This window comes from Calidris pugnax, unplaced genomic scaffold, assembly GCF_001431845.1.
Source record: "Calidris pugnax isolate Ruff unplaced genomic scaffold, ASM143184v1 scaffold27, whole genome shotgun sequence".
Taxonomy (NCBI): Eukaryota; Metazoa; Chordata; class Aves; order Charadriiformes; family Scolopacidae; genus Calidris; species Calidris pugnax.
In genome coordinates, this window is record NW_015090893.1 from 1,759,558 (window position 1) to 1,787,283 (window position 27,726).

General features: G+C 36.6%; 2 protein-coding genes across 2 annotated transcripts in view; one reads left to right on the top strand and one right to left on the bottom strand.

The window, feature by feature from the left end:
• The window catches only part of DOCK2 (dedicator of cytokinesis 2), a 231,734-nt gene that overhangs the window by 130,553 nt on the left and 73,455 nt on the right, over positions 1–27,726 (bottom strand). The window contains exon 27 of the mRNA XM_014948222.1: positions 25,558–25,653. Within this exon, the coding sequence (XP_014803708.1) occupies positions 25,558–25,653 (96 nt within the window). The remainder of the gene's footprint in view (positions 1–25,557; positions 25,654–27,726) is intronic.
• On the top strand, positions 10,309–22,670 carry FAM196B (family with sequence similarity 196 member B). The gene is made up of 3 exons (XM_014948221.1): positions 10,309–11,953; positions 17,108–17,182; positions 18,375–22,670. Exons 1-3 carry the CDS (start codon positions 10,575–10,577, stop codon positions 18,559–18,561), a joined length of 1,641 nt encoding a protein of 546 aa, XP_014803707.1. The 5' UTR covers positions 10,309–10,574; the 3' UTR covers positions 18,562–22,670.

The window sequence follows — 27,726 nt, forward strand, 5'->3', positions numbered from 1 at the left end:
ATTATGTTTAGAAGATCATAATGACATTATCTTTTGGTGCATCTTCAGCACTTCATGTGGAATTGCATTGCATCATCTCCATCAAAGTATAGCCAAATCACACTCAATTTTCATGCCTAAAACTTGCTTAGCTTTGTCCATTTTTCTGCTCCAGTAAAAATCGCAGCATCTTCTCTACCCAGTCTCACCAACCTGAAATAACTTTCAAATCTTGCTGTAATATTTCTCAGGGATAAAATCCTATAATCTCTTCCATCACTAAAACGTTCCCTTCCTGAAGTCAGAAGCTCATATCCTACCCTGTAGTACTTACCTGTGTTAGATCCTCCTCTCCTTCATTTGGTTTCCACCTTGAGGTGGTTCACAAAACCTCCTAAGTAGGATTTGTAAAAATGTTCATGCATTCTTCCTAGGTGCTCAAGCAAGGTTCATTCAGCATTACCAAAACCACTGCAGTGGGGAACATTTGAGGACGTATAGGAATATACACAGAACTCTTCAGTGGCACTGACCATAACTGGAACAGGATATTCTGTGTACTGGTCAATAACAGCAAGTAATAGAACAATACTACACAAAACCACGTGGGCGCTGGAGTAGACTCCAGATACCAGACTACACAAATTATTCCATCTCTTATAATAAACATATTTACCTTCATAAATATCTTTTTGCTTTATTCTGTGGGACCCCAAGCATTAAGACTTTTTGTGATCAATGATTGGTCCCCTGGACACACAGGCTATTTCAAAATCTCTCTCAGCAGCTTCATCTTTCCCTTTCTCTGCCAGCTTTTTCCTCTGTATCACAATAAGCTGCAAATTTGCACTTCTGGGGGATTGTTTTGACTTTATAATCTCTGCATCCTTTCATCCATTCTCATCTCAAAATATTCCCCTCAGAAGCCTCCTTGCAATTCATCTGGAACTTTCAGTACATTTCCTTAATTTCCTTCTGCAAGGAACACCATCTAAAATGTGTTTGCTAAAACTTCTTCCTTCTAATCTTAAAAGGCTTTTTCAAAAGAGAAAACCTTCTTGTTTCGGTGCCAATGAGATTCTGGAAGAGAATTTTGTGAAATCACCCAGATTTGCATATCGAGCCACTCACTACATCACAGTCTGCCCTTGCTCTCTGGTTTTAGGTAGCAACAAATACCTGTGATCGCCACGTGCTGCCTCGGGATGTAAGCTTCACAAAAGGAAGAACCCAAGTCTCATTTGAGTTCTCTGACATTCTCAAGTCTGGGACATTTGCAAGTTAAAGAAAGGTTGTGATCAGAAAACAGTTAGACTACAGTTTTTCATGTTAACATCAGTGCATAAAGCTGGTGACTGTCTCTGTTCAGTAAATACCACTTAAATTCTATGTTCAAAAGGCAGGGAAGAAGCAATACAGTTTAGAGTGCCTAACTGAGCTATCAGAGAGATAGCATTTAAGTCTTCTGAACATTAAAACCTTGCCATTTCAGAATGTTACCATTTTGAAATTAAGCCTGAAGCTCTAACTGAATAAATATGCCCACCTTTTATAAGATTAAATTAGCTGAGGTATTGTGAAAAATATCACCACAGAAACATAAAATTTCACACTATATGTAAAGAGGCCAAGGAAAATAAAGCTGTACTTGGTTGGATTTTGCAGGGTTTGGGCGTGGGCTATTTTTCCTGTAAAGGCAGATGTACTGGCTTTTTATACAGGATTTTTAAAAATGTGAAGCTTTCGCGTAGAACAATACAAAAGGAAGCCTAAAAACTTCTCTCTGACTTTGCCTTTTAGTCCCTTTTTACACTTCTTTTATGTTTTTTAAAAGCTCCAAGACACTCCCCCCCAGTTTCTACTTATGTTAGAAAGATACCTTCTGACAACAGAGCTTTTTTTTCACCAGTCCATCTGTCCTGACCAGGAGAAATAAATGTAGAGTCAGCAGAAATGCTTGCTTCTGCAGTGCTTGACTGGAATCTCATCAATCCACTGGGTGCTCACCAAAGCTACCTCTGCCCGAGGACCAGGCACTAACCCAGGGTACGCAGATGGAAACAGAGGAGTAAGGTCGTGCCAAAAAGCAGGCCAGTAACGTGGAGGATATTTGGCAGCAGAGATGCAAATAGTGAAATAAAACAAACTGAAATAATTAGTTCGAGGACTCTCACAGTCCATTCTTACAGCAACATCATTAGTGCAGCAAGTACTTACACAAGTCAATTGTAGTGGTTAAGAAACAAACCACAGCGTATCATAGAAGCAGCTGTACTTCAGTAACATCATAATGAATAAAATAACAAAGGGCATCTTGAAAGAACACAAATCAGTAGTGGTTAAGAAACAAACCACAGCGTATCATAGAAGCAGCTGTACTTCAGTAACATCATAATGAATAAAATAACAAAGGGCATCTTGAAAGAGAAAATAAATGAGATATCTATGGAATTTTCAAGACAGTCCTTTGCAGACCCTAATAAAAATATGGGGGCCTAAGTTCAGTTTGTTACTATTAACAACTATTAAAAAAATTTAACTGTGTGTGTCCTAACAAATATTAACTGCAAAGTGGGATAAGTTTTCCTCTGTACTTTATCATAAACCCTTCTGGCAACCAGTAAATATATTCTCAGATATAACAGAAACCATCCCAGCAAATTTTAAAATGAAGCTTTCCAACAGAACCATTACACTGACCTGAGCAGCATGCTGGGTGCTGCAGTGGCTAACAACACGTATCCAAAGAGATAGTCCGTGGTCTGGGCCCAGGATGTCCACTCATTATGTATGGTGATGACCTAAGTTCATAACTTCATTTCTCATGAGCACTTCAGCACTTCATGGGCATACTTTTAAGACCGAACAACTTCATTTCTCATGAGCACTTCATGGGCATACTTTTAAGACCGAACTGGACTCTTAAAGGACTGCCACAAACTTTAATTATTTCAGTTACCTCCAATCTGAGAACTCTAATACTGTGAAACGAAGTGGTGAAAGTTCCAGACAAAAGACAGCATCTAATTGCAACATCCGTATTCCAGCTACAGCTGGTGACTGAACACTGCAATTAAATACCACCTTTCTCAAGTGCAGACATGGCAGCAACTCCAGGCCTATAGACCGTGGTGAAGCCAACAGCAGCAGTTCACCAATTCCTTAGCCTGGAATGTTCCATGGCTAACTCAGGCTGGGGAAACCTAAGGAATTGTCAGCACACTCATGAAATGAGTGGAGCAGAACCATGCTACAGACGCTGTAGAAAGATGTAACTGGATGTGGAATGGTTCAGATAAGCAAGAATAGCTGAGCTGCTATTCTAACAACCCAAAGTAAGTGCATGATAACATTAGAAAACACCCTCCAATCTGAGACAATGCAGGAAAAATACGCAGAGGAAAAATAATCTATTCAGAAGCAATTTGATTTTTTTTTCCTCATAAAATGAGAACTTCAATTGCACTATTTATTTTTCCCCGAAACAGTAACGTCACAATATTTACTAAGAAGGTTACAAACTGTATTTAAAAGTATCTATCACTGATTAATTCAAAAGTGAAAATGAATGTTTGAAAAACACTCAATAGACATTTTAGGATGAGAAGAACAAAGGAATGCTTTCATAATGCAAAAGAGAAGGAAGCTTTCAGTGAAGTATGAGACTTATTTATTCTGTCTTTAAAGCTACTCACATCGACAGAATGCTACAAGTTGTTTATACAATGGTATTCCATTATTCTATTATCATTCTATTCCAGAGTCTCAGAATCCCCTAATAACCTGCTACTATAAAAGAGCCTGCTATAAACATGAAGGTTACCTTACATTAAAGATGAAACTATTAAAAACCATCCCGCAGTCCACCAGACTGGAATGAATTCCATTCTGGACTTACTGAACTTAGAGGTTTGCAGAAAACTGGACTGTAAACTACATTGGGTTTCTTAAGTTATAAAAATGTAAGATGTTGGTTATTAACCATCCTAAAATGACTTACTGTGACTGTTGCTTTAGAGGGTACCTTTGAGGGAATACTGAACAACGAAAAATTTGGATAATAACATTAAGAATTTTGACAGTTACAGAACCACTAGATTATTAAATTGCTTTATACTTTTCGACTTAAAAGATTGCTTCTGCTTTGGAATCCAGAGTATTTTTCATTCCTACTGTAAGTTTTACATCTCAAATGAAAATATGTACCACTCTGTCTCATCGTATTTTTGCCAACATGCATGTTTTCAAACCTGTGCTGTACTGAAAAGAATAAAGAAGGCCAAGCATCTAAACTTGACTCAGATCTGTGGATGGAGGGAGAACAAAGACAGTCAACTTCAAACTATAGTTTTCATTGAGGTTTGGGGACAAGGAGAACCCAATGCAGTTCAGCTAAGGTTGTATTATTGTGACAGAAGGGCAGGAAAAGGGAAAAAGAGAATTTTTAGCATCATCCAGTGGTTTTAAATTGACCTCTAGCTCTTCCTGCTATCTGGTGATGTAGGTTTCACTTCAGCCTACAGGGATTTCAGAACCATATCTAAAGTTATCCTCAACATCTCTCATTATTTGGAGGAAAAAAGTCAACATGAGTTTTACAAGAATTAGAGAGGCCTAAATTAAACAGCTTGGCCAACATCCATTGTTGAAGTTCCTGGCAGAGAAAAAACTACCGCAAAGACATCTGATGTCCAAACCAATGCACTTAAAGCATGTATTCATACTTGTTAATCAAAAAAAGTTTCATTTCAGACACTGATTTTCCTTTTTGAAATGCAGCAGCAAACCTGCATATGGACTGTGTCCTCTGCAGAGGTTAGTCTGTCATTCAGTCTTTAAGAAGTACCCAGTTCAGAATGGCCACAACAGATGCAGCCTCTTCTCCCACCAATAGTTTAGGAACATCAAAGAGATTTGCAACATGAAGGGAGAGTGTCAGTCACACAAATTTCTTAGAAACTGAGGAACATTATTGTCCCACCTAGGAAACTGCTTATTATAAAACACAAACCATAATTAAATAAATCAAGATTACTCTTCAAAATTAAAATATCCATCTAGCTGCATACTATAGAAAATTTATATTATAAAGGATAGAACACAAATCAGACATGACATAAAAATATTCAGTCTGAATGTATTATCTTACAGCTATTACAGCTCTGTCAGCTGTCATTATATCTACCATGCTTGAATTCACCTGCTGTTTAATCTTTGGTAGACAGATCATCTGGAAGTGGCAAAAAATTTAGAGTGAATCAGGAATTTTAAAGTGCTGATGCCCAAAAGTACAAGGTAAGTTACACTGATCATCTTCCCGTTGAAAGCCCCCACAAAATGCTTTTAGCCTAGCGATTTTATTTATTGAAGAGGGTCTGTCCAAACTTGTTTTTCAAGAAATACTGGCTTTAAAACATGCATAAAAGAAAAGCAAAATACTACAAATATATGTCACACTTTCACTCCGAGAAAAAATATTAGTTTTTTGAGGAAATTAGTAAAATGGGAAATTAAGGCATCAAAATGCAACTGAATGAGGTTGAAAACCATGACAAATATTTAACTTTTTGCACAAACTGCAGAAACCCCCCAGAACCACCCCACTCGCACATCTGCACTCTTCCAAAATACCCACTGCCCTTTGCTACACTTCATGCACTTCCCCATAATCTCCATTTATCCTTACCAGCTGCACTCCACTACCCACAGCTTCAGTCATTAAACTGAAATATGAACCAAAAAATGAAGAAACCAGGAAAGCAGAGGCAGGAAAGACAGAATAATAATAATAAAAAAGTATAACTATCTCTTTTTTAAAATTTCCTCCGCCTGGCTGGCTGACTAAACTGTGTGTGCATTTCTAAGAACTCAAACCCACCATCTTGAGGATGGAAAACAGTCCCATTGCTGTGCGAGGTGGCAGGCTTTGCACCTTTGTCTTTTCCAGGCAATTCACTTTTTACACCTCAGAATACAATTGCACCAGAGCTGGAATAAATTTACAGGGGATGGTAACTATCACCATTAAGAAGTGCAGGCGGAAAGCATGTAAAGACTTTAATAATCAAGATTTGCTTTAACAGTACAAACCAAGCAAAAAAAAAAAAAAAAAAAAAACAGTGAATGAAAAGATTGGAATAAATCCACAGTGCTAATTAAGCAAAACAACTAAGGCACAAGGCATTTCCTCAGGACTGCTGAGCAGCTGCCCAGGGAAGGGACAGAGAGGAAGAGGCTGGATGTGAGGTCATAGAACCCTGGCAGACATTAAATCTCAGTAAATTGTTCCTACCAAAATGGTGGTCATTATTATTATTACGAGACACAAAGTTAAAACTGACAAATGTTTTTTGTTATGAGTGACATAAGTCAATATATTGAAAATATTTCTATAAAATAGAGCCTTCAAATTTTTCATACTTCAGGCAATGAGGAATAGCAAGCAACACAAGACCTGTAAAGTGCTGTGCCAGAAAAGAATGAGGAATTATATTCTGGGCACGGGAAAACATTATTTAAATTTAGTAATCAGCAATGTCACCCTGATTTGTTAATCTAAACACAGACACCTATAACTCATTGAAATTCCATAGTTCGGGTTTTCAATCCAAATATTTGAGCATTCTTTTTTACATATTTTTCTATTTCAGCTTGATTTAATATAAATAACAGCATCAAAACTTTCATTACAATAATTCATATGAACCCCAGACTACTGGATGCCAAGGTAGCTAAAACTCACACTGAATTAAAATAGCAATTTGCAAATTAAGAATGCAAGAATCTAGCTCACATGCCTCTGTAGCCAAAGTAGAGAGCTCTCCTAAAACCCTTGAGGGCTTTTTACTTGTGTTTGAAACACAAAGGATTAGATTTCTAAAGCTTCTTTCTGAATTTAATTGGACAAGTATAACTTTTAAAGTAGTCCATCTGCCTGGAGCACAGCAGTTGTGATGGGAAGTGGAGAATGCTACTGCAATATTTGGATAAATTCTCAAATAAAACAGTAAAAAGCCTCCAGTAATTAGTGGATGATAGGAGAATTCAGAACTTGGCACTGGAACTTTATTTGCAGAAACCGTTTGACTTGTTTATTGTGTATACTTGTTTCCAGTGAACAAGCAGCACAGTGATTTAAGCGACTTAATGCCAGTATACCATGAAAGTAAAATTTGGTCTTAATGTACATATTTGTTTCCTTGATATCTTATGCAACATTTCTCTCTGCAGTGAAATCATCCAACACTCATTTTCCTCTAAAACTTAATAATAGAATAATATCAGATTATTACTTGGGTTAAATTATATTACATTGCTTAAATGTTACATGAGGCTAGATAACAGTTCGCTATATTCTGCAACAAGATATTTCCCAGTGTACCCATCTCATCAATTCTTGTAAATTAAATATGGTAAAGTTTGTGTAATGCTTAAACAAAAGGTACACTAAGAAATTTTTCACTCTGAGGGTGGTGAGACACTGGCCCAGGTTGCCCAGAGAAGCTGTGGCTGCCCCATCCCTGGAGGGGTTCAAGGCCAGGCTGGATGGGGCTTTGAGCAACCTGCTCTGGTGGGAGGTGTCCCTGCCCAGGGCAGGGGGTGGGACTGGATGATCTCTAAGGTCCTTTCCAACCAAAACCATTCTATGAGTCTATGATTCTAATGAAACCACCAGTGAATGAACAGGGAAGAGGATTAATAGCAAATTAACACTAAGCAGGCAATTTAGCCCCACTATTAAAATTCACTGCAATCCTAGAAGCAAACTGTGTTGCATTAATAAACATCCCATAGACTATTTCCCACATTTTGCATAAATTTCTCCTATTATCCCTGTTCTATTCTAACAGCTGGTTTCAGATTTAGCATAGGTTATTAAAAATACAGGTAAGATATTTCACATACAGGTACATCTCATGACTGAGTTCTGAAATTCAGGACTTCAAATCTGCTACTAGTCCAGCACTTTTCATTGCATATACCAAATTTTGGCTCAAACTATTCTGGAATGATTTGAGTAGGAGAATTCACGTTTGTGAAGAGGTCCATCACACAGATTATTTGGGTAAGAAACTGCAAAACCATCCTTAATACTGCAGAAACCTAGAGTGAGAAGTCCTGGATAAAATACATAGAAGTTAAATGTGCATAATTTGAACAAAGTATATGTGGCATACATTCACCTATATGGCCTATCTCAGGAAGGCATAAAAAAATCTAATCTTGTAGCAGAAAGTTTGCCAACAAAATTCTATCAAAGTCACTTACAGTTTGACATTAAAATATTGAAGCAACAAGATTAGTCTTGGCCTATGTGATTGCTAGTGATATTTGAAGCTGTTTACTCACGTGGGTGAAGTGCAAGACTTAGTTTTCACTTTTACTGCCTTTATATTGTCTTACTGCAGCTCTAATACATCATGTGTTAATTAGCAATGCATCGTTACATGTCTTTCCCACCCCCTGCTGTGCCACTGGTGAACACATCATAGCATATGGGTTCATATTCCAGGAAGAGGGAACAATACACTGCACCACCCTTCAACCAGTAAAAGGTACCATTAACCAGCCTGGGTGTGACAAAAACCATCCATCTCTACACACGAGCAGAAACTTGCAGACAAGCCACCCTGGTCCATCCATAACCTGCATCTGGAGTGACAATTCAATGGCACTTCCAATTTCACTAATAGTACTGCTTTTATAGAATAAATACAGAGATCTTGAAAGTAGTCGGTGCTCATTACACCCTAACCTATGAATAAAATGTCCCTGTGTCAAACATCCTCATAATTGAAGTGGCAGCTGTGACAAATGGGTCAAAGTTATCTTTTCTGGGGTACAAAAAAGATTAGTGGTTACATTACACTTTAAAGACACTAAAATATTTGCAACTAAAATTTTGGTAGGAGCTGGCTCCATAATAAAATATGTTCTCTTCCTTTCCTCCAGTATTCCTAATACAATACGTGGTTGTTACGACTATATTATTGTCCTGGTTTTCAGAAATTTAAGTCTTAGTGGTCACTCAAAATCTTCAGTGTTTGTTTTTTCCCCTCTGAGCTCTGGAGAACCGTGACAAACCACAGCTTTACAGGCCAGTCTCCTGCATGCAAGCTGAACAGAACACTACACACGCGTGCTGTCAGTTTCAGTCCTGATTCCCAAATAATTGATACTGCATGGGAAAGAGATTTCATCTCCCCAGAAGAGGCTCCATTTGCATAATTCACATTAATTACATCAGGATAATTAATTTTTCCTTGACCAAGAGTTGTACTCAAATCCAAATACTCTGAAATGAGCATCTCTCAAAAAATAAAGAAAAAAATTTGCATTTTATTTGAACTGTAACTTGCCTCCAAATTAAGAACTCACATTTGTACTGTTCATTTTTTAATAAGATGATTTAATAACCATTTTAAAATATAAAGATTTATTTTTTAAGTTCTATATTTGGGACCAAATTCAGACCCACACATGAATACTGATCCCAAAAAGAAAACTACTACCCTGAGTATTATATAACCATTTTGGGGGTTTTATATTTCATACGAAGAAAAATTCAGGAACTTCAACATTATAAAACATTCCTCAGTTTCTGTACAAGTATCTCACTGTCAAAGCTACAAAACCACTGGAGAATAGAAGTTGTTAGGAGACAGCAGAAGAAAATTACAGTGTTTGGCAGTTTGTTCATCTACAACTGTTGTCTTTTTACTTTCAGGAAACTTGGCTGGTTATTCTGCATTTGCTGGTTATTGAGCCTGGACCACTCCTTGATGCCAAAGCATTTACAGAACTTCCACAACGAAACAGTCCCTGGGATATGACTGGCCTTGTTCTTGCATCAACTGAAGGAACAACTAAACACAGATAACTCTTTTCACTGAAACCCACCGGATGCTGGATTTTCACCTGGTCAGAATTGGTTGCATTTTGCTTAACTGTTTGGGAAGATTAGTTTCATTTGCAACATTAAAAAGATGGCTGGCAAAGAAAAACTCTCTCTGAAGAAAGCAATTCAGCTTGGTATTAATGGATATATTCCATCAGTAAAACTATGCATCAGAAATGAAAAGGCCCCAAAAAGTTATTATGCTTGTTGTTTAGACAACATGCAAATAAAACAGATGTGACTGGTCCATCATTAAAAAAAGAGCTGGATCACTAATGCAGAGCTGACTGTCAAATACGAGCCATGAGGAAAGCCATAGATTCAACACCACCTTTAAATTAGTGAAGTGTAAGCATAACAGTCTGTTGCAAAATGTAATATGAAGACCATGTTACCTTCAGAACACAAGAGTTTCTGCATTCCCTATCATAACAGCCTGTTGCAATTTTGTAATACGAAGACCATGTTAGCTTCAGAACACAAGAGTTTCTGCATTCCCTACCTACAAGAAATCTTTCCTTAAACTCGATATTTAATTTCTTGATCTTAGGTGTTTGGTCTAATCAGCAATTAAATCTGAAAGAGAGCATGTCAGATAAAAGTATACACAGTAACAACATGCAGAATGAAAAGCTTAGCTTCTTCAGGAGTAAGGTATTCATCTGCATCTTGGAAACAATCTTAATATACGGTTCAAATGACAAATGAAATGGGTCGCAAAGAAACACGTTACTTACAGACTTTAAATTGTGATTCAATGGCCCAGCAAAACATGAAAATGCGCCCAGTGCTACTGAAAAGGAACAGTCTGGATTCAGCTGACTTTATGAGGCAGCCGCACCACCGCAGGACCAAATCCCAGCAGGTTCGATTCAAGGATGATGGTGTGAACACAAAGACAGAAATGGACACCAATCCTGCCCAAGATATAGCATTCACAACCAGAAAAACAGAAATCTTTAGGGATAACGATTTTTTGCTACATCATTCTCCATCTTTTCCAAGGGCTCAGAAGGGGCTTCGGAATATTGCCATACAAACATCTCCCAGCCTCAGGAAACACTTCCCGGTTTTCAAAAAGAAAAAGCTGACAGTAAGCAAATCATTAACAGAAATGCCAACTGAGCCTACGAATTCTATCCAAGCCAATGGCAGTCTTTCAGAACACGACATTATGTCTTCTGATCTCTGTTATTTAAGAATAACTAATGATTTGGAAGATGGATTTGGGAATAGTGAGGTGGACGGCGAGTTAAGTCAAAGACCACCAAAAGCACAAAGCAATGGACCTATCCACTCAGACGATTTCTCAGCATCAGAGAAGACAACTGTTTCTACACAGGTGCCTGAATACATACACGTGAGTTTTCCACAAGACAGCAATGTTTCCATGGATGCACCAGACCCAACCATGAATTTAAGTAATTCACTGCCTTCTTCTACTGTCATAAATAGCGATGAAAATAATGAAAACAGCACGCTGCCATCTAATTGTGAACAAGCATACCCTTGTCTAAGCAATTCTACTAACTGCAGGGAATGTAATCCTCATTCTGACTCTTGTGAAGCAGATAAAAGTGATTCCGAGTTGCTTGTAGCCAGCAAAGATGCAAGCAGTAAGGAAACTACTCCATTATCACCTCCATCAAACCACAGTTCATCTTCTCTCCTCAGAGACTACCAACAGGCAGGAGAGCACAGAACAGACTCCAGTTGTGTGACATTAACGAATGATGATCACACAATAATGTCATTGACCAGCAGTAACGCATCAAAACCTATTCTGTCATGTAATACTGACACCGAGAAAAATTCTACTCAGTCAGATGTTTCCCAGTGTAACAGCTGTTTAGAAGGATTTCATATAAAGTCTTATCTGCCAAGGAATGAAATAAACCCACAAACCAACAAAGAGATTAGAGAAATAAATCAAATTCATTTGGCACGTGGTGAACTCTCTGCCCTACAAGGCAGGCTGCAGTCTGTAGAGGAATCCTTGCAGTCAAACCAGGAGAAGATTAAAGTCCTTTTGAATGTAATCCAAGACCTGGAAAAATCCAGAGCCCTAAGTGAAGGGTATGGTGCATTTTAATATCAGTAATTCATCAGCAGTGTAAAGTAGATGTTAGCATTCTTTTAACCTTTGCTACTAAAAAAACCCACTTTCCTGCAATATTTAAAGAGGAGTTTGCAAAAACGGTACTTTATGCCTTTTTTCTGGTATTTGGGGCTCAGTAGAGAAGTAAGTCTCTTTATAGGTTGGCTTTAGCTGACACTGCCTTTACTAAATCCAGTGAGAGTTTATTAACTCCCTTTTAAATTTTGATTTATGGTATCAGATACAAAGCCACTGAGCACTTAGAGCTGGCAGTCTCCATCTAGCTAAAATCTGGATGCAGTAGAACAACAAAACCTAACAGTCTAATACACTAATGCAGTACAACAGAAAGCTATGGCAAGGCAACCAGCTCTAGCAACGATCAACTAGCAAGGTCAGGTATGCACACAGTGCCAAAGCAGTCCTTTTGCTGAAAGTTTATATCAGCAAAAACATGTTTCTGGCCAATGAATTATTACTGCCTGCATAAGCAAACAAAAGTATTGGGGCTAAAGCACAGCATCTGCAGACATTTGGGGACCACACTGCTAGTTACATTTCACGATAACACAACAACATAGCTGCCTAAAGGGAACGTCCCAGGGAAAGGGGCACAGTGCCAGGCAACTTCAAGAGCTTCAATGTCAGGAAAATTTCACAGGAGGTGGAGGTAGGTGCTTAAAAGGGATTAAACCTATGAATATTCAGCATGGGAAGACTGTTAGCAAGAACTCACTTGGGAATCTCAGAGTTCAGAATGACTGTGCTTTCTGCACTATCCTATGGATGCACGACCTGCATTTAATTGCAGTATGTTCTCATGGGGACTACTAGCCAGGGCTGCAAGCATTTATGTAACTTATCTATGCAACTCATTTATGCATTATAAATAATAATAATAATAATAATATAAGTGCAACTAATGTCTAAACATTAGATATTTTTATAGGACAAGATTAAAATAGAACTTTAATATTTCTATGCTCAAAACAGGTTTTAGAATATCCTAATAATGCCTTCCAATCCATTAACAGCAGCTCCTACTTATAGTAAAAGTATCTAGGATACACTTTCCAGTTCTGTTTTATGATAATGCAGTATATCCATCAAGTAACTTGTCTTTGAGGAACCCACAAATAATTTTTTCTAAGTATCAAGAGAATAAAGGTTCCATTTTATTTTATTTTTTAAAGATAAACCAAAATGAAGTCCATGTTAACATCCTTTTTGATACCTAGCACAGCCAGCTTAGGCATCTGGAATAATCATTTATGCGCAACTGGTTTGTGTGTAAAAAAACTGCATCCTTCATTTTAAAATCAGACCATGTGTACCAATAGTATTTACTGACTACTATTAAATAAATAAATCTGATAATCTTTCATATTTCCACAAGCCCTGCAAACATCACCAAAAGAAGGCTGCATTGAGATTTTTGTGTAGGTTCAATCTCACAGAAATAGCCCAGACCACGACACTGATTTGCCTGACTTGGCACCGAGTCTTTGCACTTGTTCCCATGCGGACAGAAAAGGTTTGTGTGGTTGTACAAAAGCTGTCAGGATATAACTAACTGAAGCCACAATTTTATACGGCCCAATTTTCTTACAGCTTCTGAAGAAAAATAAATCTATTCTGAAGAATACCTTTTTTCTCAACATATTCTATCTGGGGCTTGAAATTACCTTCTTGCATTTCTGATAAACAATTCTCCAACTTGCATTCCAAATACAATTTATACTCATTAAAAAAAATTAAAATAATATAAATCAAGTTGACATGTGATTTTACTCTGTACAGATTACCTTTTTTATCTGGAAACATGAACCAGTAATATCCATCTGGCTGTTAGCATGAAAATACTTCTGCTAGTTTCCACTATGCCCACGTAAATTTTTATTTCATGTAAGAATTTCCTCAGACAATTCAGGTCCAACTACCTTCTCTCAAAGAATCCAGAGCCCTAAGTGAAGGGTATGGTGCATTTTAATATCAGTAATTCATCAGCAGTGTAAAGTAGATGTTAGCATTCTTTTAACCTTTGCTACTAAAAAAACCCACTTTCCTGCAATATTTAAAGAGGAGTTTGCAAAAACGGTACTTTATGCCTTTTTTCTGGTATTTGGGGCTCAGTAGAGAAGTAAGTCTCTTTATAGGTTGGCTTTAGCTGACACTGCCTTTACTAAATCCAGTGAGAGTTTATTAACTCCCTTTTAAATTTTGATTTATGGTATCAGATACAAAGCCACTGAGCACTTAGAGCTGGCAGTCTCCATCTAGCTAAAATCTGGATGCAGTAGAACAACAAAACCTAACAGTCTAATACACTAATGCAGTACAACAGAAAGCTATGGCAAGGCAACCAGCTCTAGCAACGATCAACTAGCAAGGTCAGGTATGCACACAGTGCCAAAGCAGTCCTTTTGCTGAAAGTTTATATCAGCAAAAACATGTTTCTGGCCAATGAATTATTACTGCCTGCATAAGCAAACAAAAGTATTGGGGCTAAAGCACAGCATCTGCAGACATTTGGGGACCACACTGCTAGTTACATTTCACGATAACACAACAACATAGCTGCCTAAAGGGAACGTCCCAGGGAAAGGGGCACAGTGTCAGGCAACTTCAAGAGCTTCATTACGTTATGAAAATTTCACAGGAGGTGGAGGTAGGTGCTTAAAAGGGATTAAACCTATGAACATTCAGCATGGGAAGATTGTTAGCAAGAACTCACTTGGGAATCTCAGAGTTCAGAATGACTGTGCTTTCTGCACTATCCTATGAATGCACGACCTGCATTTAATTGCAGTATGTTCTCATGGGGACTACTAGCCAGGGCTGCAAGCATTATTTATGTAACTTATCTATGCAACTCATTTATGCATTATAAATAATAATAATAATAATATAAGTGCAAATAATGTCTAAACATTAGACATTTTTATAGGACAAGATTAAAATAGAACTTTAATATTTCTATGCTCAAAACAGGTTTTAGAATATCCTAATAATGCCTTCCAATCCATTAACAGCAGCTCCTACTTATAGTAAAAGTATCTAGGATACACTTTCCAGTTCTGTTTTATGATAATGCAGTATATCCATCAAGTAACTTGTCTTTGAGGAACCCACAAATAATTTTTTCTAAGTATCAAGAGAATAAAGGTTCCATTTTATTTTATTTTTTAAAGATAAACCAAAATGAAGTCCATGTTAACATCCTTTTTGATACCTAGCACAGCCAGCTTAGGCATCTGGAATAATCATTTATGCGCAACTGGTTTGTGTGTAAAAAAACTGCATCCTTCATTTTAAAATCAGACCATGTGTACCAATAGTATTTACTGACTACTATTAAATAAATAAATCTGATAATCTTTCATATTTCCACAAGCCCTGCAAACATCACCAAAAGAAGGCTGCATTGAGATTTTTGTGTAGGTTCAATCTCACAGAAATAGCCCAGACCACGACACTGATTTGCCTGACTTGGCACCGAGTCTTTGCACTTGTTCCCATGCGGACAGAAAAGGTTTGTGTGGTTGTACAAAAGCTGTCAGGATATAACTAACTGAAGCCACAATTTTATACGGCCCAATTTTCTTACAGCTTCTGAAGAAAAATAAATCTATTCTGAAGAATACCTTTTTTCTCAACATATTCTATCTGGGGCTTGAAATTACCTTCTTGCATTTCTGATAAACAATTCTCCAACTTGCATTCCAAATACAATTTATACTCATTAAAAAAAATTAAAATAATATAAATCAAGTTGACATGTGATTTTACTCTGTACAGATTACCTTTTTTATCTGGAAACATGAACCAGTAATATCCATCTGGCTGTTAGCATGAAAATACTTCTGCTAGTTTCCACTATGCCCACGTAAATTTTTATTTCATGTAAGAATTTCCTCAGACAATTCAGGTCCAACTACCTTCTCTCAAAGGGCTCCTCTCAGTCAATTTTCTCTATCCGAAAAGCTCAATTTTCTAGCACCAACTCTGTAACAGCCCAGGCACAACAGACAAAATCCAGGTAGACACAGCAATAACAAAATGCCAAAACACCAAAACCCAAAAGTTTCATTTAGAAGCAAGATCCAAGGCAGGGGCAGAGAATCCCAAGTATGTCTGTAGAACATTTCATACAATTATCACCTGACGACGGACTTGAGAAGACTGCACAAGTTCTCCCCAACATGTAGTTATGTACAACAGAGTGGACAAGTTTCAATTATCTTTGAAAATCTGACCATTACAAAGAGTAACTTTCAGTAAAGCACCTCCAGATTATTCAGCAATATTTATAGGCCATTTCTGTTCAGTTCCCACATGGTCAAAACCAAACATTTTGCCAAATATCTTGAAGTTTCACACTGAGATTCAACACTAAGTTTCAATCCATCTTGCTAGAATCATCTAGCAATAAACCAGAGCATTCCAAGTACTTGTGGAGGTGGCACAACACCACATGTGAAGAACGCGCACTTCAATTTCAATAGGAATCAGACAATTATTTCAGTACCAACTGAACTCCCCTAATTCAAATGAAACTCATTACATCTGAAGGATGTAATAACACTTATATTTAATGAGCCACCAACCTCAAACTGTTTCTACTACAGATCTCTCCATCACAATGATAATTCCGCTCTGGTTGGTGTTAAATATGAAAGTCACTTCTCTTTATTTTCTCAATACTCCAAATTTGTATATAATCAGCAGTAAAAATCTGACTCTTTTATACTCGAGTGAGGAAACATGAAAAGGGGAAAAATGGCAGGAATAAAAGTAGAGATCAGATAAACTCACCAAAAGTACAGATATTTAAATACTTAAAAGTGTGCTTAGAAGAAGCAGTTGCATGTCTAAATGTTTTCATAAGAAGCATTCACGCCAGAACCAACAACTAGATCTTAACAGCATGAAGTGGGAAAGATGAAAGACAAAACCAGAAACCAACATAGCTTTTGGGCTTTTTAGAGCAACCTTCCAATGTAGAATTTGACACCAGAATTTTTAGTAAGGATAATAGAAGCGGTGAGCAGAATTACTTTTATTCATGAAAGATTCAAAGATCGGTTAATGTTTCTATAAATACACATCACATGAAGTACCTTCTATTACAGGCGTAACTTCTATCACACCGGGCAAGACCTCAACAACTGCAGCACCTGCCAGAACACCGCATGCATCATTTACAGGTACTTCGCTCCTTCACCCCATTTTGTATTGTCTGTATCTCTCTCACAAATGTACAATACAATGTTTTGCTCACAGCTACGAAAGGTCTCAGTTATTATTAATCCAGTGCTTAACAAAAGCCCCAGTGATATGTGTGAGGCGGTTTGTTTGTTTTCCCGAGTAGAAAACAATTAATATTGGCGTTATCTGAAAGAGGTGCTGTACTTCTCAGAATTCCAATAGAAATTTCCCACTAACATTTCACAGCATTATTATCACGAGAATGCTTCGAAAAGCTTTGATGCCATTTCTGATGATAAATTTCCCTTCGTGTGTTACATTTTTAAAGCTAGAATTTCTGTAATAAATTTAGATCTTGGAAAAGATAAACACTCAATTCTCCAAATGCCAGTAAGCCATAGCTACAGTTCATGTTTATGTGCAAAACAAAAACAAACCTCCCACACTTCTCACTTCAGTAAATGTCTATTTGTTATTATTTTGAGAGAGTGCAATTTGAGTGTAAGTTACTCCGAATTTAAACTGCAGTTTATGTTAAATTCTTATGACCAAAAGCTCTGCAGTACTGTGCTCTGGAAGCCCTAAACATTTCAAAAGCTGTGTCTGTACAAACACACTGTAAGAGTCTTCAGTTTGCCAGCCTCCACGCTGGTTCTTTTGAACCTTACCTTTATTTCTGTGCACGTATCTTCTCTTAACTAATTAACATCTTGGCTCTCCTTCGACATCAAGAATTATGGGTTTCAATGGAGAAAATTAGTTACGTTCTACTTTCCTGTTAACTAATACCATTTATCTCAAAGACTTACCTATTTGCTTAATTTCATATATTTTTAGTCCTAGCAGGTCTCCTAGCAGGAGACATTCCCATTTAACAAAGTTAAGGATGTGAGAGTTTTGAGTCCATGCCAAGCCTGTGACTGAGTTAGGTACAGTATCAAAATCTGAGGACTGAATAAAATGCATTGAAAGGTCATCCTAGTATATTTTCTTTCCCCCCCCCCTCATTTTTTGTTTCATTGCTCTGGGTGCAATGCTGGAGTTCTTAACATACAGAAAGAAAAAGGTTTGCCTCAGAGAATATGAAGAGATAATTTAAAAGCAGCATCTTATAACCTTGTGTTATAACATTCCATATGTTTTGTAAAGAGGGAATTTCTCAACTTATTAAATGTCTTCATTTTTCCATAGTGTAGAATATGACTTCAGACAACAAGAAGGAAGATTTCATCAGATTTTGAAAACGCTGGACCATGCAGAGCAAAATCCAGCTTCAGCTTCCCCTCAGAAGCCACCATCTGATCATCCAGCTCCTGAGAAAAAGGAGTTAAGAAGAAAACCAAAAAAGGTGAAGAGAAAATGCTTCTGGTGGATTTGACTTCCTTATGGATCCTTTTACATTTCAAAAGACACTAGAACAGAAAGAGGTTTGAGAGCACACACCTGAAAAGGTGCTATTACAAAATCACAAAGCTAAAGAATATTTAATTAGAGTATCTAAAAAATCAAAAGAATTGAATTTACTTAAATCGTCTCACTGATTAAAGGCTCATGAAGATACTATTTTCAAAAAGAAAATGTTTCTTTCAAAAGGAAGCTTTCTCATTTTTTCCATGGACACTTTCATATGCTTTGTAAAGAATTTTTTTTGACTTTCCAAAAATATCAAGGTTTAAATCTCTACTTCAAAAACCAGTGGTAGACAACATGAGGGGTGTCACAGTCTTGATTTCCTGTTTATAAGCAACACGGACTAAAAAGAAAGAACTTCATTGATATTTAAACAGATGACATAATGAAGAACAAATTTAGAAGAATCTACATTTTTCAAACAAATCTCTCCTTGAAGGAGTCAATTACAATTATTTTGCATCCACACTGAAAAGATTTTTGTTGCTGTCATCTAACGTTTAACAACAAAAAATTAATTTCAGGTTAAGTTTTAGTCTGTCCTTTTATTGGTTCAATTTAAAAAGCAACCATCTAGAAGTTTCAGCCATTCAATAGACTTCTCTGTAAAGAATGAGAGAATCATAAAACAAGAGTGTTTCTTGGAAATTCTAGTATTAACCCCCTACACAAGCAAGGTCCAATGAGGTGAATTTGAGTGCTGACTATGTCCAAAGACAAAAATCCCTAAACCCTTGGGACAAGCTGTTCCAAATTTTTTCTTAACATCTAATCTGAGTTTCCTATGTTCTAACTTGTGTCCATTACACTCTACCCTATGCAAATACACCTTCAAAAAGAATTAGATAATAAGACCTCTCTTCCTCAGCCTTCACTTCTTAAAGACTGAACAAATTTAATTTTCACTGCCTCTCTACACATGTATGAGCTGCAGCCCGCAGTCATCTTGATGGACTCCCTGCAGGGAGCTGATGTCTTTCATCTACCTGGAAGCCAAAAGCCGGACACAAAGCCTCAGATGTCATCACACAATTGCTGACTAGAGGGGAAAAAAACACTTTAGCTACTGTCTTGCTAAACTGCTTGCCCTATTCGTCCATTTAAGACCCATATCAATAGACCAAAATATACCAAGATGTGGAATTCTGGCTTTAAGATTTAAGTTGATACATGATATAAAATTGATCATAAAAAAAATATTTAATGAACTTCTCTGTATTACATCAATTATATATGACAAAAAGATTTTATCAGATGTCAATGCAGCTATTTCTTTCCTTCCAAACCAGTCAAGTTACCAGCTAGCACAGGGTCTGCCAATGTAACCGAACTTAGGGTTGCCGATACTCTTATTTTGCTCATGAAAACCTGGTCACCTTTCATACAGGGGGTAGAGAGGAAAAGGTTATCCAAAGCAAGTTTAAAGGGCACACTGTAAAGCTCAATTAATGTATTTTATGTTTAGTGGAATGTATTGCAGACCTTTCCTTAGAAGTCAGTCTGGTTAATTAGTTCAAATGGTGCCAGGGTATTCAATAGATTAACCCCTGGATCCTATTTTTCTAAATCATATTGTATTAATTGTGCAATGTTATTTAAAAATGTCTGTACACTTTTGTAAACTTCTGTGTTCCTTGAATTCTTAGGGTTAATTACACATTTGAAAACACATTAAAAACAATTTTGCACAGAATAATTTTGTCTGGAAGAACTAAGTTTTTTTGATAAAACTAATCTTCAGTTAGAAGAGAGTCTATTATGTGACATGGCCTAATTTATCCAAATTGTAAAGAATTTACAGCTTTAAAAAACATTTCCTTGTTAAGTTCATTCAGTACGGAAATAACATTCCTTTATTTTCACTATTTTAAGAATTTTTAAAATTATTGGTTTAGAATTTTTATTAGCCAAAAGGATGCCTTTATTGAGACAGAAAAGCTCTTCAATAATAATTTGTGAGTATAACAAAGTTAAGAATTAAATTATTACATGAGAACATGCCATTATATTACACTCAAATACACATCCTTCTTATGCTGGTATGCCAACAGCATTCCTAGCTTGCATTAGTCTCTATAATTGATATAATGAAGGATTTACTAGCTTATAAATGGTTCTTGCATATTAAAATAACATTCTAAGATTAACTTCCTCTGAGGTAAAGTTATAATAATAAGCAACACCAACAGACGTTACACTAGCAAACCCAGGGATGTTTTTCTGTAACAAACTGATCTTCACTAACTTGTTATTATATGAAAACAATATTTTTGACCGTCTTTTTGTTAATAAGCACAAAAAAGCTCATTTTAAGCTGTCTGATTTTAGTTTTGACTACATAACGGCCATGATGCCTTCAATACATTTTCAAACCACCCAGATTATTCAATTTAAACAAACCATGGCATTTTGGTTCACCCCGTAGCACCAATCAATTCCAGGGGCCAGTAAAACTACACAAGAACATAAACACTCTGCTTAGTTTAAGTAAATTCAACCAAAGATAGATTTAAGTAAGGCCTGAACGAGCATCAATACTTCTAAAAGACTGAAATATACTGATTTAAATGGTTAGAAGCTTTATATTTTAATGTCTGGTCTTGACGGAATTCCAAACTGTAGACAATTTTTAATCCCTAATCTCCCAGTCAAAATTAGGCTTTGTTTTCCATTTTCCTCAGATGGCTGTTTTTCAATTCTCAGTCAGTAAAGTATAGATTATCCATATGTGGATACGAAATTCTCTTTTTAATATATGCACACACAGCAGTAGGGAAACGCTTAAGGTATCTGGGCCAACCAACTCTCAGCTCCCAATGCTGCAATTTAAGAACATTCACTTGTCTTTCGGCCTGCTCTCTGTTCAGAGTTTTAAAATCCACCCCCTTCAAGACATCTGTTTTCCTAGGAAGAAAATACAAAATTACAGTGCTGCTAGAGCACTGTCCTTCAGAAAGGTTGCTCCTAGAGTTCTCCACTTCAGTACAACAAAGGAGATTTTTTTGAATCAGCATTAGTAGCAACACACAGCCAAGTTCTAAAATACATGCTTAAGGTCCAAACAAAAGGCTTATCTGAAACACAGGCAGAACTCCCTCATTCTTCTTGCAGAGGTTCAGACTACTGTGAGCAAAAACACGCAATAATTTAACTGAAAATAAAGTATGCCTACAAAAGGATAAGCATCACAGTTTCACAATAAAATGACACCTACTAAAAGCAAGAAGTTATACGCAGATTTCTCCACAGTATGTCACACACAATAAGCTTTCTATGTAAATTTTTAAAGACAAAATTGCTCCACAATTTTTGTGGAGCAAAAGGTTATTTGTTACATTAAAGGTGACAGTGGGAAAGTGTCAGTCACGGTATGCATCGACCACAGCAAGAGAGTATGACTGCTTAATTGTTGTATGTTTTGTTTAGATTAAATGTAAAAATTTATATCCTAGCAACACAAAATAACTAAAAATTTATAGCATTGTAACACATTATTGGAGAATCTAAAGTACATGAAAATGTAATATGTAAGCGTTGCTTTTTATTGCTTCATTTTTTAACTGTTTTAATAACTATTAATTCATATAAGAAATAAAAGAATTACCAGATAAACACTATGCAACTTATGGTGTCAAGATTGGAAAAGCAATGGAAATTACTCCCAGAGTAGGGAATAAATGTTAGAAATACACACAAACATGCCCTTAAATAAAATTTTAAAACCCATAAAGAAGCAACAAACCAAGAACAAAAAAACCCAAAGCCACAGCTACTTGACAGCACTTGCATATAAAATATTGTAGGCTTCTCTGAAAGACATATTTAAATGACAACTGCAATATGCTATTTATAAAACTTTGCACAGAACATGGCATATTTCAAAATTACTGTATTTGAAATTGCTGTTTTCAGAGCCAACCTAACTTTCTTCAAAAACTCAGAATGTACGAATAAAATACTGATTTCTCTTGGTCATGTAACAGCAGCTCATGTAGGGCTTTTTATAGTTTTGTGCACTATAGCTCTTTGAAAAGGTCACAATACTAAGTAATTATGCTAGCTTAGAAACAAAACAACTTCCTAATGAAATGTATTATCTAATGTATGTTTTGTAAATTTCTAGGTTCTTTAAATGTGATGTTATCTTTTGCAATAAAATGAGATATTTTTCTTAGGTTTCAGGAGTCAATTAATAACAAACAACAGATGACAATGGAAACCAACAATTACTCTTTGCAAAAGGAAATTGAATGGGAAATGAATAAATAGGTCTTTCACTGAATTATTTGCAGCTTTTCTAGGTAAAGAAAAGATTTCAATTTGATTACCAAATAAAAAAGCTGTAACTTTTAGCCAGACCATGCATATATTTGAATATATCATATTGTCCAATCAGTGCAGATCTGTAAAATGCTTTCTCTGGTCATTATTTCCCCAAAGAATATCGATTTTTGCAAAAGTATGTTATCTAGAGTAGCTTTGGTTAACAGAGCACAGTGTTTTCAACTAAGTCTTTATTTGGACATTATGTTACATAAATATTGTCTAAAAGCTTTTTTGTGTAGCATGACAGCATGACATCTCTTCATCATGCTAAACGGAGACTGTGAACAACATCAAGTTTGGGTGTACCAAAGGAAAGCTTTAAGTGCATATGGTGGATTTATTACACTTTTGTTTACCTACCCAAGCCAGTACCAAAACCAAGTACTTCTGTATTCTACATGCTTTTATACATTTTACTTCTCTAATTACTGTAGTAGGACTTCACTACATCATGAGGCCTTTTTACTAAAAATCTAAGTTTCATAAAGTATTTAAGATAAAGCTTGAATAGCCAGTTTCAGACAATAAACTTGCCCCTCTATATTACAAGTTTAGAAGCACTTCTACAGTGATAAACAGTCAAAGTTTTTTTTTTCCTTTTTTTTTTTTTTATTAGTGAAAATAACCAAGCAGCTGTTAAAGCCTGCAACTGCCAAAACATCATAATCAAGGCAAGAGTGCTTCTCTGCAGCAGTTGCAGAGCCAAATTACTTTTCCATCACCAACACCCTCTCCGGAAGGGATTATGCCCTTCTTAAGCCTGCCTGCTTCCAGTAATTACAGGAGCTCCCAGCACACTGCTGCTACCAGCTGAGCAAAAGGCAGCACCTTCCCTTGGATTCTACTGGCATTGCAGCAAGAAAAGATAAAGACAACTGTAACTCAAAAATCCATTTAACCCCCTCCTCTGCCTCCAAGCTAGAAGATTGTGAAAAGGACACATGACTATGAACATTAACCTGCTTATCCCTGACAGAAAGCAAAAAAAAAAATTAAGGTAAGTAAAATCCAGTACCCTATCAGGTGCAAGACATTTCATCTTGCAAGGTCTTGTAAATTGTACCCACTGCCTTGTAACAATACTATTAGAGTTGGTTTTCACACCCTTTTCAAATTCTAGAAAATTACACAAATTACACACCAGAATGTAATAATAACACTTGCAATCTTCAGAAACACAGTAACAGATTTAAGTATCTAAATAGCAACCTTCTGTTCTCCCAGAAGTGAGTAACAGATGTAGTCCAAATTTGAAATGTCACTCATATGACACCAGCTACATCATCTCCCTGCAGCTGTACAACTCACCTGTATTTGCAGAGGTCACCATACTTCTAGCAACTTTAGCTCATCTAAGAATTCTGCAGAAGGCCACAATTCCTGACTACTTTATTTTTAAAAGATCAAGCATTCAGGCTTTCAGCAAGTTTGGCCCTGTCAAGAGCATTTAAAGCAAACCTGCAAATTAACTGAGTGCACTAAAGGTAGCACATGGAGCATGTACTGAGCTTATCTTGCCAGTTCTTTCTGAATAGACTGTTTTGTTCATTATAAATAATTTCTTCACATATAGAAAGCCCACTTTGTTGAGAGATCTTGCCTCAGCTCCAGAAAACTCTTTGTAACTTACTTGGATTCTGCCTTGAAAAACATCTAAATACACACATATGCTTATGAGAATTATTCACATTCAGACATCTGGATTTCAAAATTCACATGGGATTCTGTATTTTTAGGTAAGAACAGTTGAACAAATTACAGTAGATGAGATTAAAAAAAAAAAAAAAGAAAAAGAAAAAGAATAACAAATGGATTTTCCAAGCTGTTTCAATTGACTGTAACCAGCTTGTTTCCTAATGTTTGCTAATGATAAGGATCCTTTTTGCAGTTTTCTGCAGTTTCGTTTTGCTGTTTATGGTACCCAGACATAATCCTTAACAGACTGATTACATCATCCATGACACTCACACAATGCTTTCTGTGCAAGTACAGAAATGTGGATGAATTGCAGAATCTGCCCTTGAATGTAACTCTCAAACCATGGAATCTCCCCAACAATCTCAGGTGAGTGCTCTGTGCCAGCACATCCCCAGAGATTGTCCCTGTGCACAGAGGGCACCATCTTCCACCTCCAGAACCAGAGCCAGGAATGGCAGCTGTTCCATGGTAACTCCAACCCACCCAAAAAGCACAGCACGTGGCAAAACTGGGAGAAACAGAGCATCCACCAATTATCTATATAAGCTATTCAGAATAGTGCTTTTTCTCTTTTCTTTTTTTTTTTTAAAGTTTTACTCAGACACTTCCACTTTAGATCAGTAGAAACACTATTTTCAATGTGTTAAAGTGAGCGCTTTATGCAGGTTTGTAAAACATTCTTCTTTTTGCAGACAGCAATTAACTTCATATTTAATATTTGTTTTTTGAAAGAATGCACAAATCTCACAGTATTTGACTACACTTCAAAAGACACTACATTGGCACGGCTGAATGAAAAAGAAGAGTAAAGCTTTAGACCTTTTATTTTAAATCTAAAAAAATCCATTAACAAGAGCTCCACAAAAACTGTATTTGCATTTTTCAGGATAACTATAAAATTACTTTTGAAGCATTTAAAAAACATTAAAATATTACTCACAATTAAGGGATCATCTCGTCCCATTGTAATAACAGTTCGGTTCACGGTGCGTAATAGCTGTACCATTATTTCTTGAATATGGTCATAAGTTGATGCCTGTAAATGAAAGAAACAGTTTTGGCATTAAATCCACATCTCTTGTAAAAAAGAGAAAAACCCCATTATTTCCAAGTTGACAGTTTAAGTTGTATAATATAATCACCCTATTGAAAGAATGACACTAATTCTTCTTGCTCACACTGCTCCTTATTTCCAGCAATTCCAGTGGAATACTTATTTCAAGGGGCACAGTCCAATTTTAGCTCTTTCTACGCCATAACTGGTTTTTGTTTCAAGCAGTCACTTCGCATCCCTCACTCAAGGGACTTCTGTTTTCCTGGTAACTGAGTAGTCTATACCTTAATAGCAACAACCTGGCAACAGATTGAGGTAAATTGTATCCTAGATCTCAGGGTAGTGGAGCTCAGTAATATTCTTAGCTTGCAGTCACAAAGTTAATAATTATTAAAGTAGAAAGTCATCTTAATTTCACATTGCAGCTCTGTGAGGGCACAAACTGAAGATGGTCTGCTCTTTGGCCCCATTGCCAAAGCACCAGGCAGTCTGGCTGACTGAGACTGGGCTACAGACCCACCTCCTGGCAGCACCAAGCTTTCATGAACCGGTGCAGCTCAATGGCAAATATTCAACAACTACAAAGATTGTTTCATTTACAGAGGTCTACACAGCTTTTTGATTTTGTTTTCAAACCATTTTGTATGTTCTTCTTGAATTTCAATTATAGCAATATATTTTATGACTGTGTACTTCTGTCCAGAAGTAGTTTTTCATCTTTTATTCCAGAGCATCGCTTTTTTTAAAAGCAAACATTGAAATTGTTTAAGTGTAGAAGATTTGTTACCCTTGTACATTGAGGTACCAATCAAAATTTAGCATTGTGTTTCAAACAAATATTCTCAACTGCTGTAAGAATAAATCCTAGGTGAGCAGAGCCCTATGGCAAGCCACCTGCCATAAAATACATAATTTTATTATGCTCCCAGTTAACACAGCAGTAGAGGAAAGGTGAAACAACCTAAAGTACAATACGTTTATACAATTATACACCCTGCTGCAGAATTTTCCATTTCTTATTGTTTATCTATTGGAAAATACAAGCATCAAAACCAGAAACTGCATTATTTGTGTCAATTCCTCCCCATAGCTACAAAAGTTAAACACAGCAATGGCGTATACCTTCATCTCAAACATAAATCAAGGCCCTAAAAGTTCTATGTCTATGCCTATTTCAGCAATTGGGTTCAGAACAATTTTGAGGCGAATCCTTAATCCTTACCATTTACCATGCATCTGAGTGGGTTTTTTGCATACAAACTAGATCAGTTTCAGACAAAGATAAACTAGAAGCTCCTTGACAGTGCTAGAAATTAAGACATTAGATTCATGGTCAATGTTTGGGTCACACCAATATAAGGTTCCCCCAGCATGTTTCTAATCTGTTTGCCTCAGAAAGCTGAGCCATACACGTAATGGTGATGTCAACCACAGCATCAGACCGTATCTCACTCTGTGTAAGGTCCCCACGCCAGGTACAACAGATTCATCAGACACCCCACAATGAACCACATGAATGTAGTGGTACATTTGTGTTGTAACACATCCCTTGCCTTGACTGCATCGGCTGTTTTGGTAATATCTGCATCAGTGGGGAAAAAAAAGCACCATTAAAGGTGAAGCCACATTAAACAAAGTAAACATGGTATAGTTTTTTGGTTTTCTTTTTTCTGATACTTCTCAGTATTCATTTGAAGGTATGCAAAGCCATCTGCTCTAACAGTGGCTACCTTCTGACAACAGTCTCTAAAAGCACTAAAACTCATAGCACGTAGTTTGCAGCGCAAATTTTCTTTTCACCCAGGAAAGATACTATGCCTCACTACAAGAAATGCAACACTCAAACAGCTTTCTGGTCAGAACTCTGTCCATGCAGCTACCATAGCCAATGTAGAGGGAGAAACTGGCAGCTCAGCTGGAATTGTTATCTGCAGCACTGCAAGAAATAGTCTATGAGTCTACGATTTGGACTCTGTTACAATTAAAAAAATATTCATTATTCATAGCTGTGCTTATAATATTGATTACCACTTCAATTAAAGAAAAATCAAGAGC

Coding starts and splice junctions, on each gene's coding strand:
- FAM196B (XM_014948221.1), top strand. CDS start 10,575: ATGACAAATGAAATGGGTCGCAAAGAAACACGTTACTTACAGACTTTA. Junction 11,954..17,107: donor TCCAGAGCCCTAAGTGAAGG/GTATGGTGCATT, acceptor CTTCTATTACAG/GCGTAACTTCTATCACACCG. Junction 17,183..18,374: donor ACCGCATGCATCATTTACAG/GTACTTCGCTCC, acceptor ATTTTTCCATAG/TGTAGAATATGACTTCAGAC.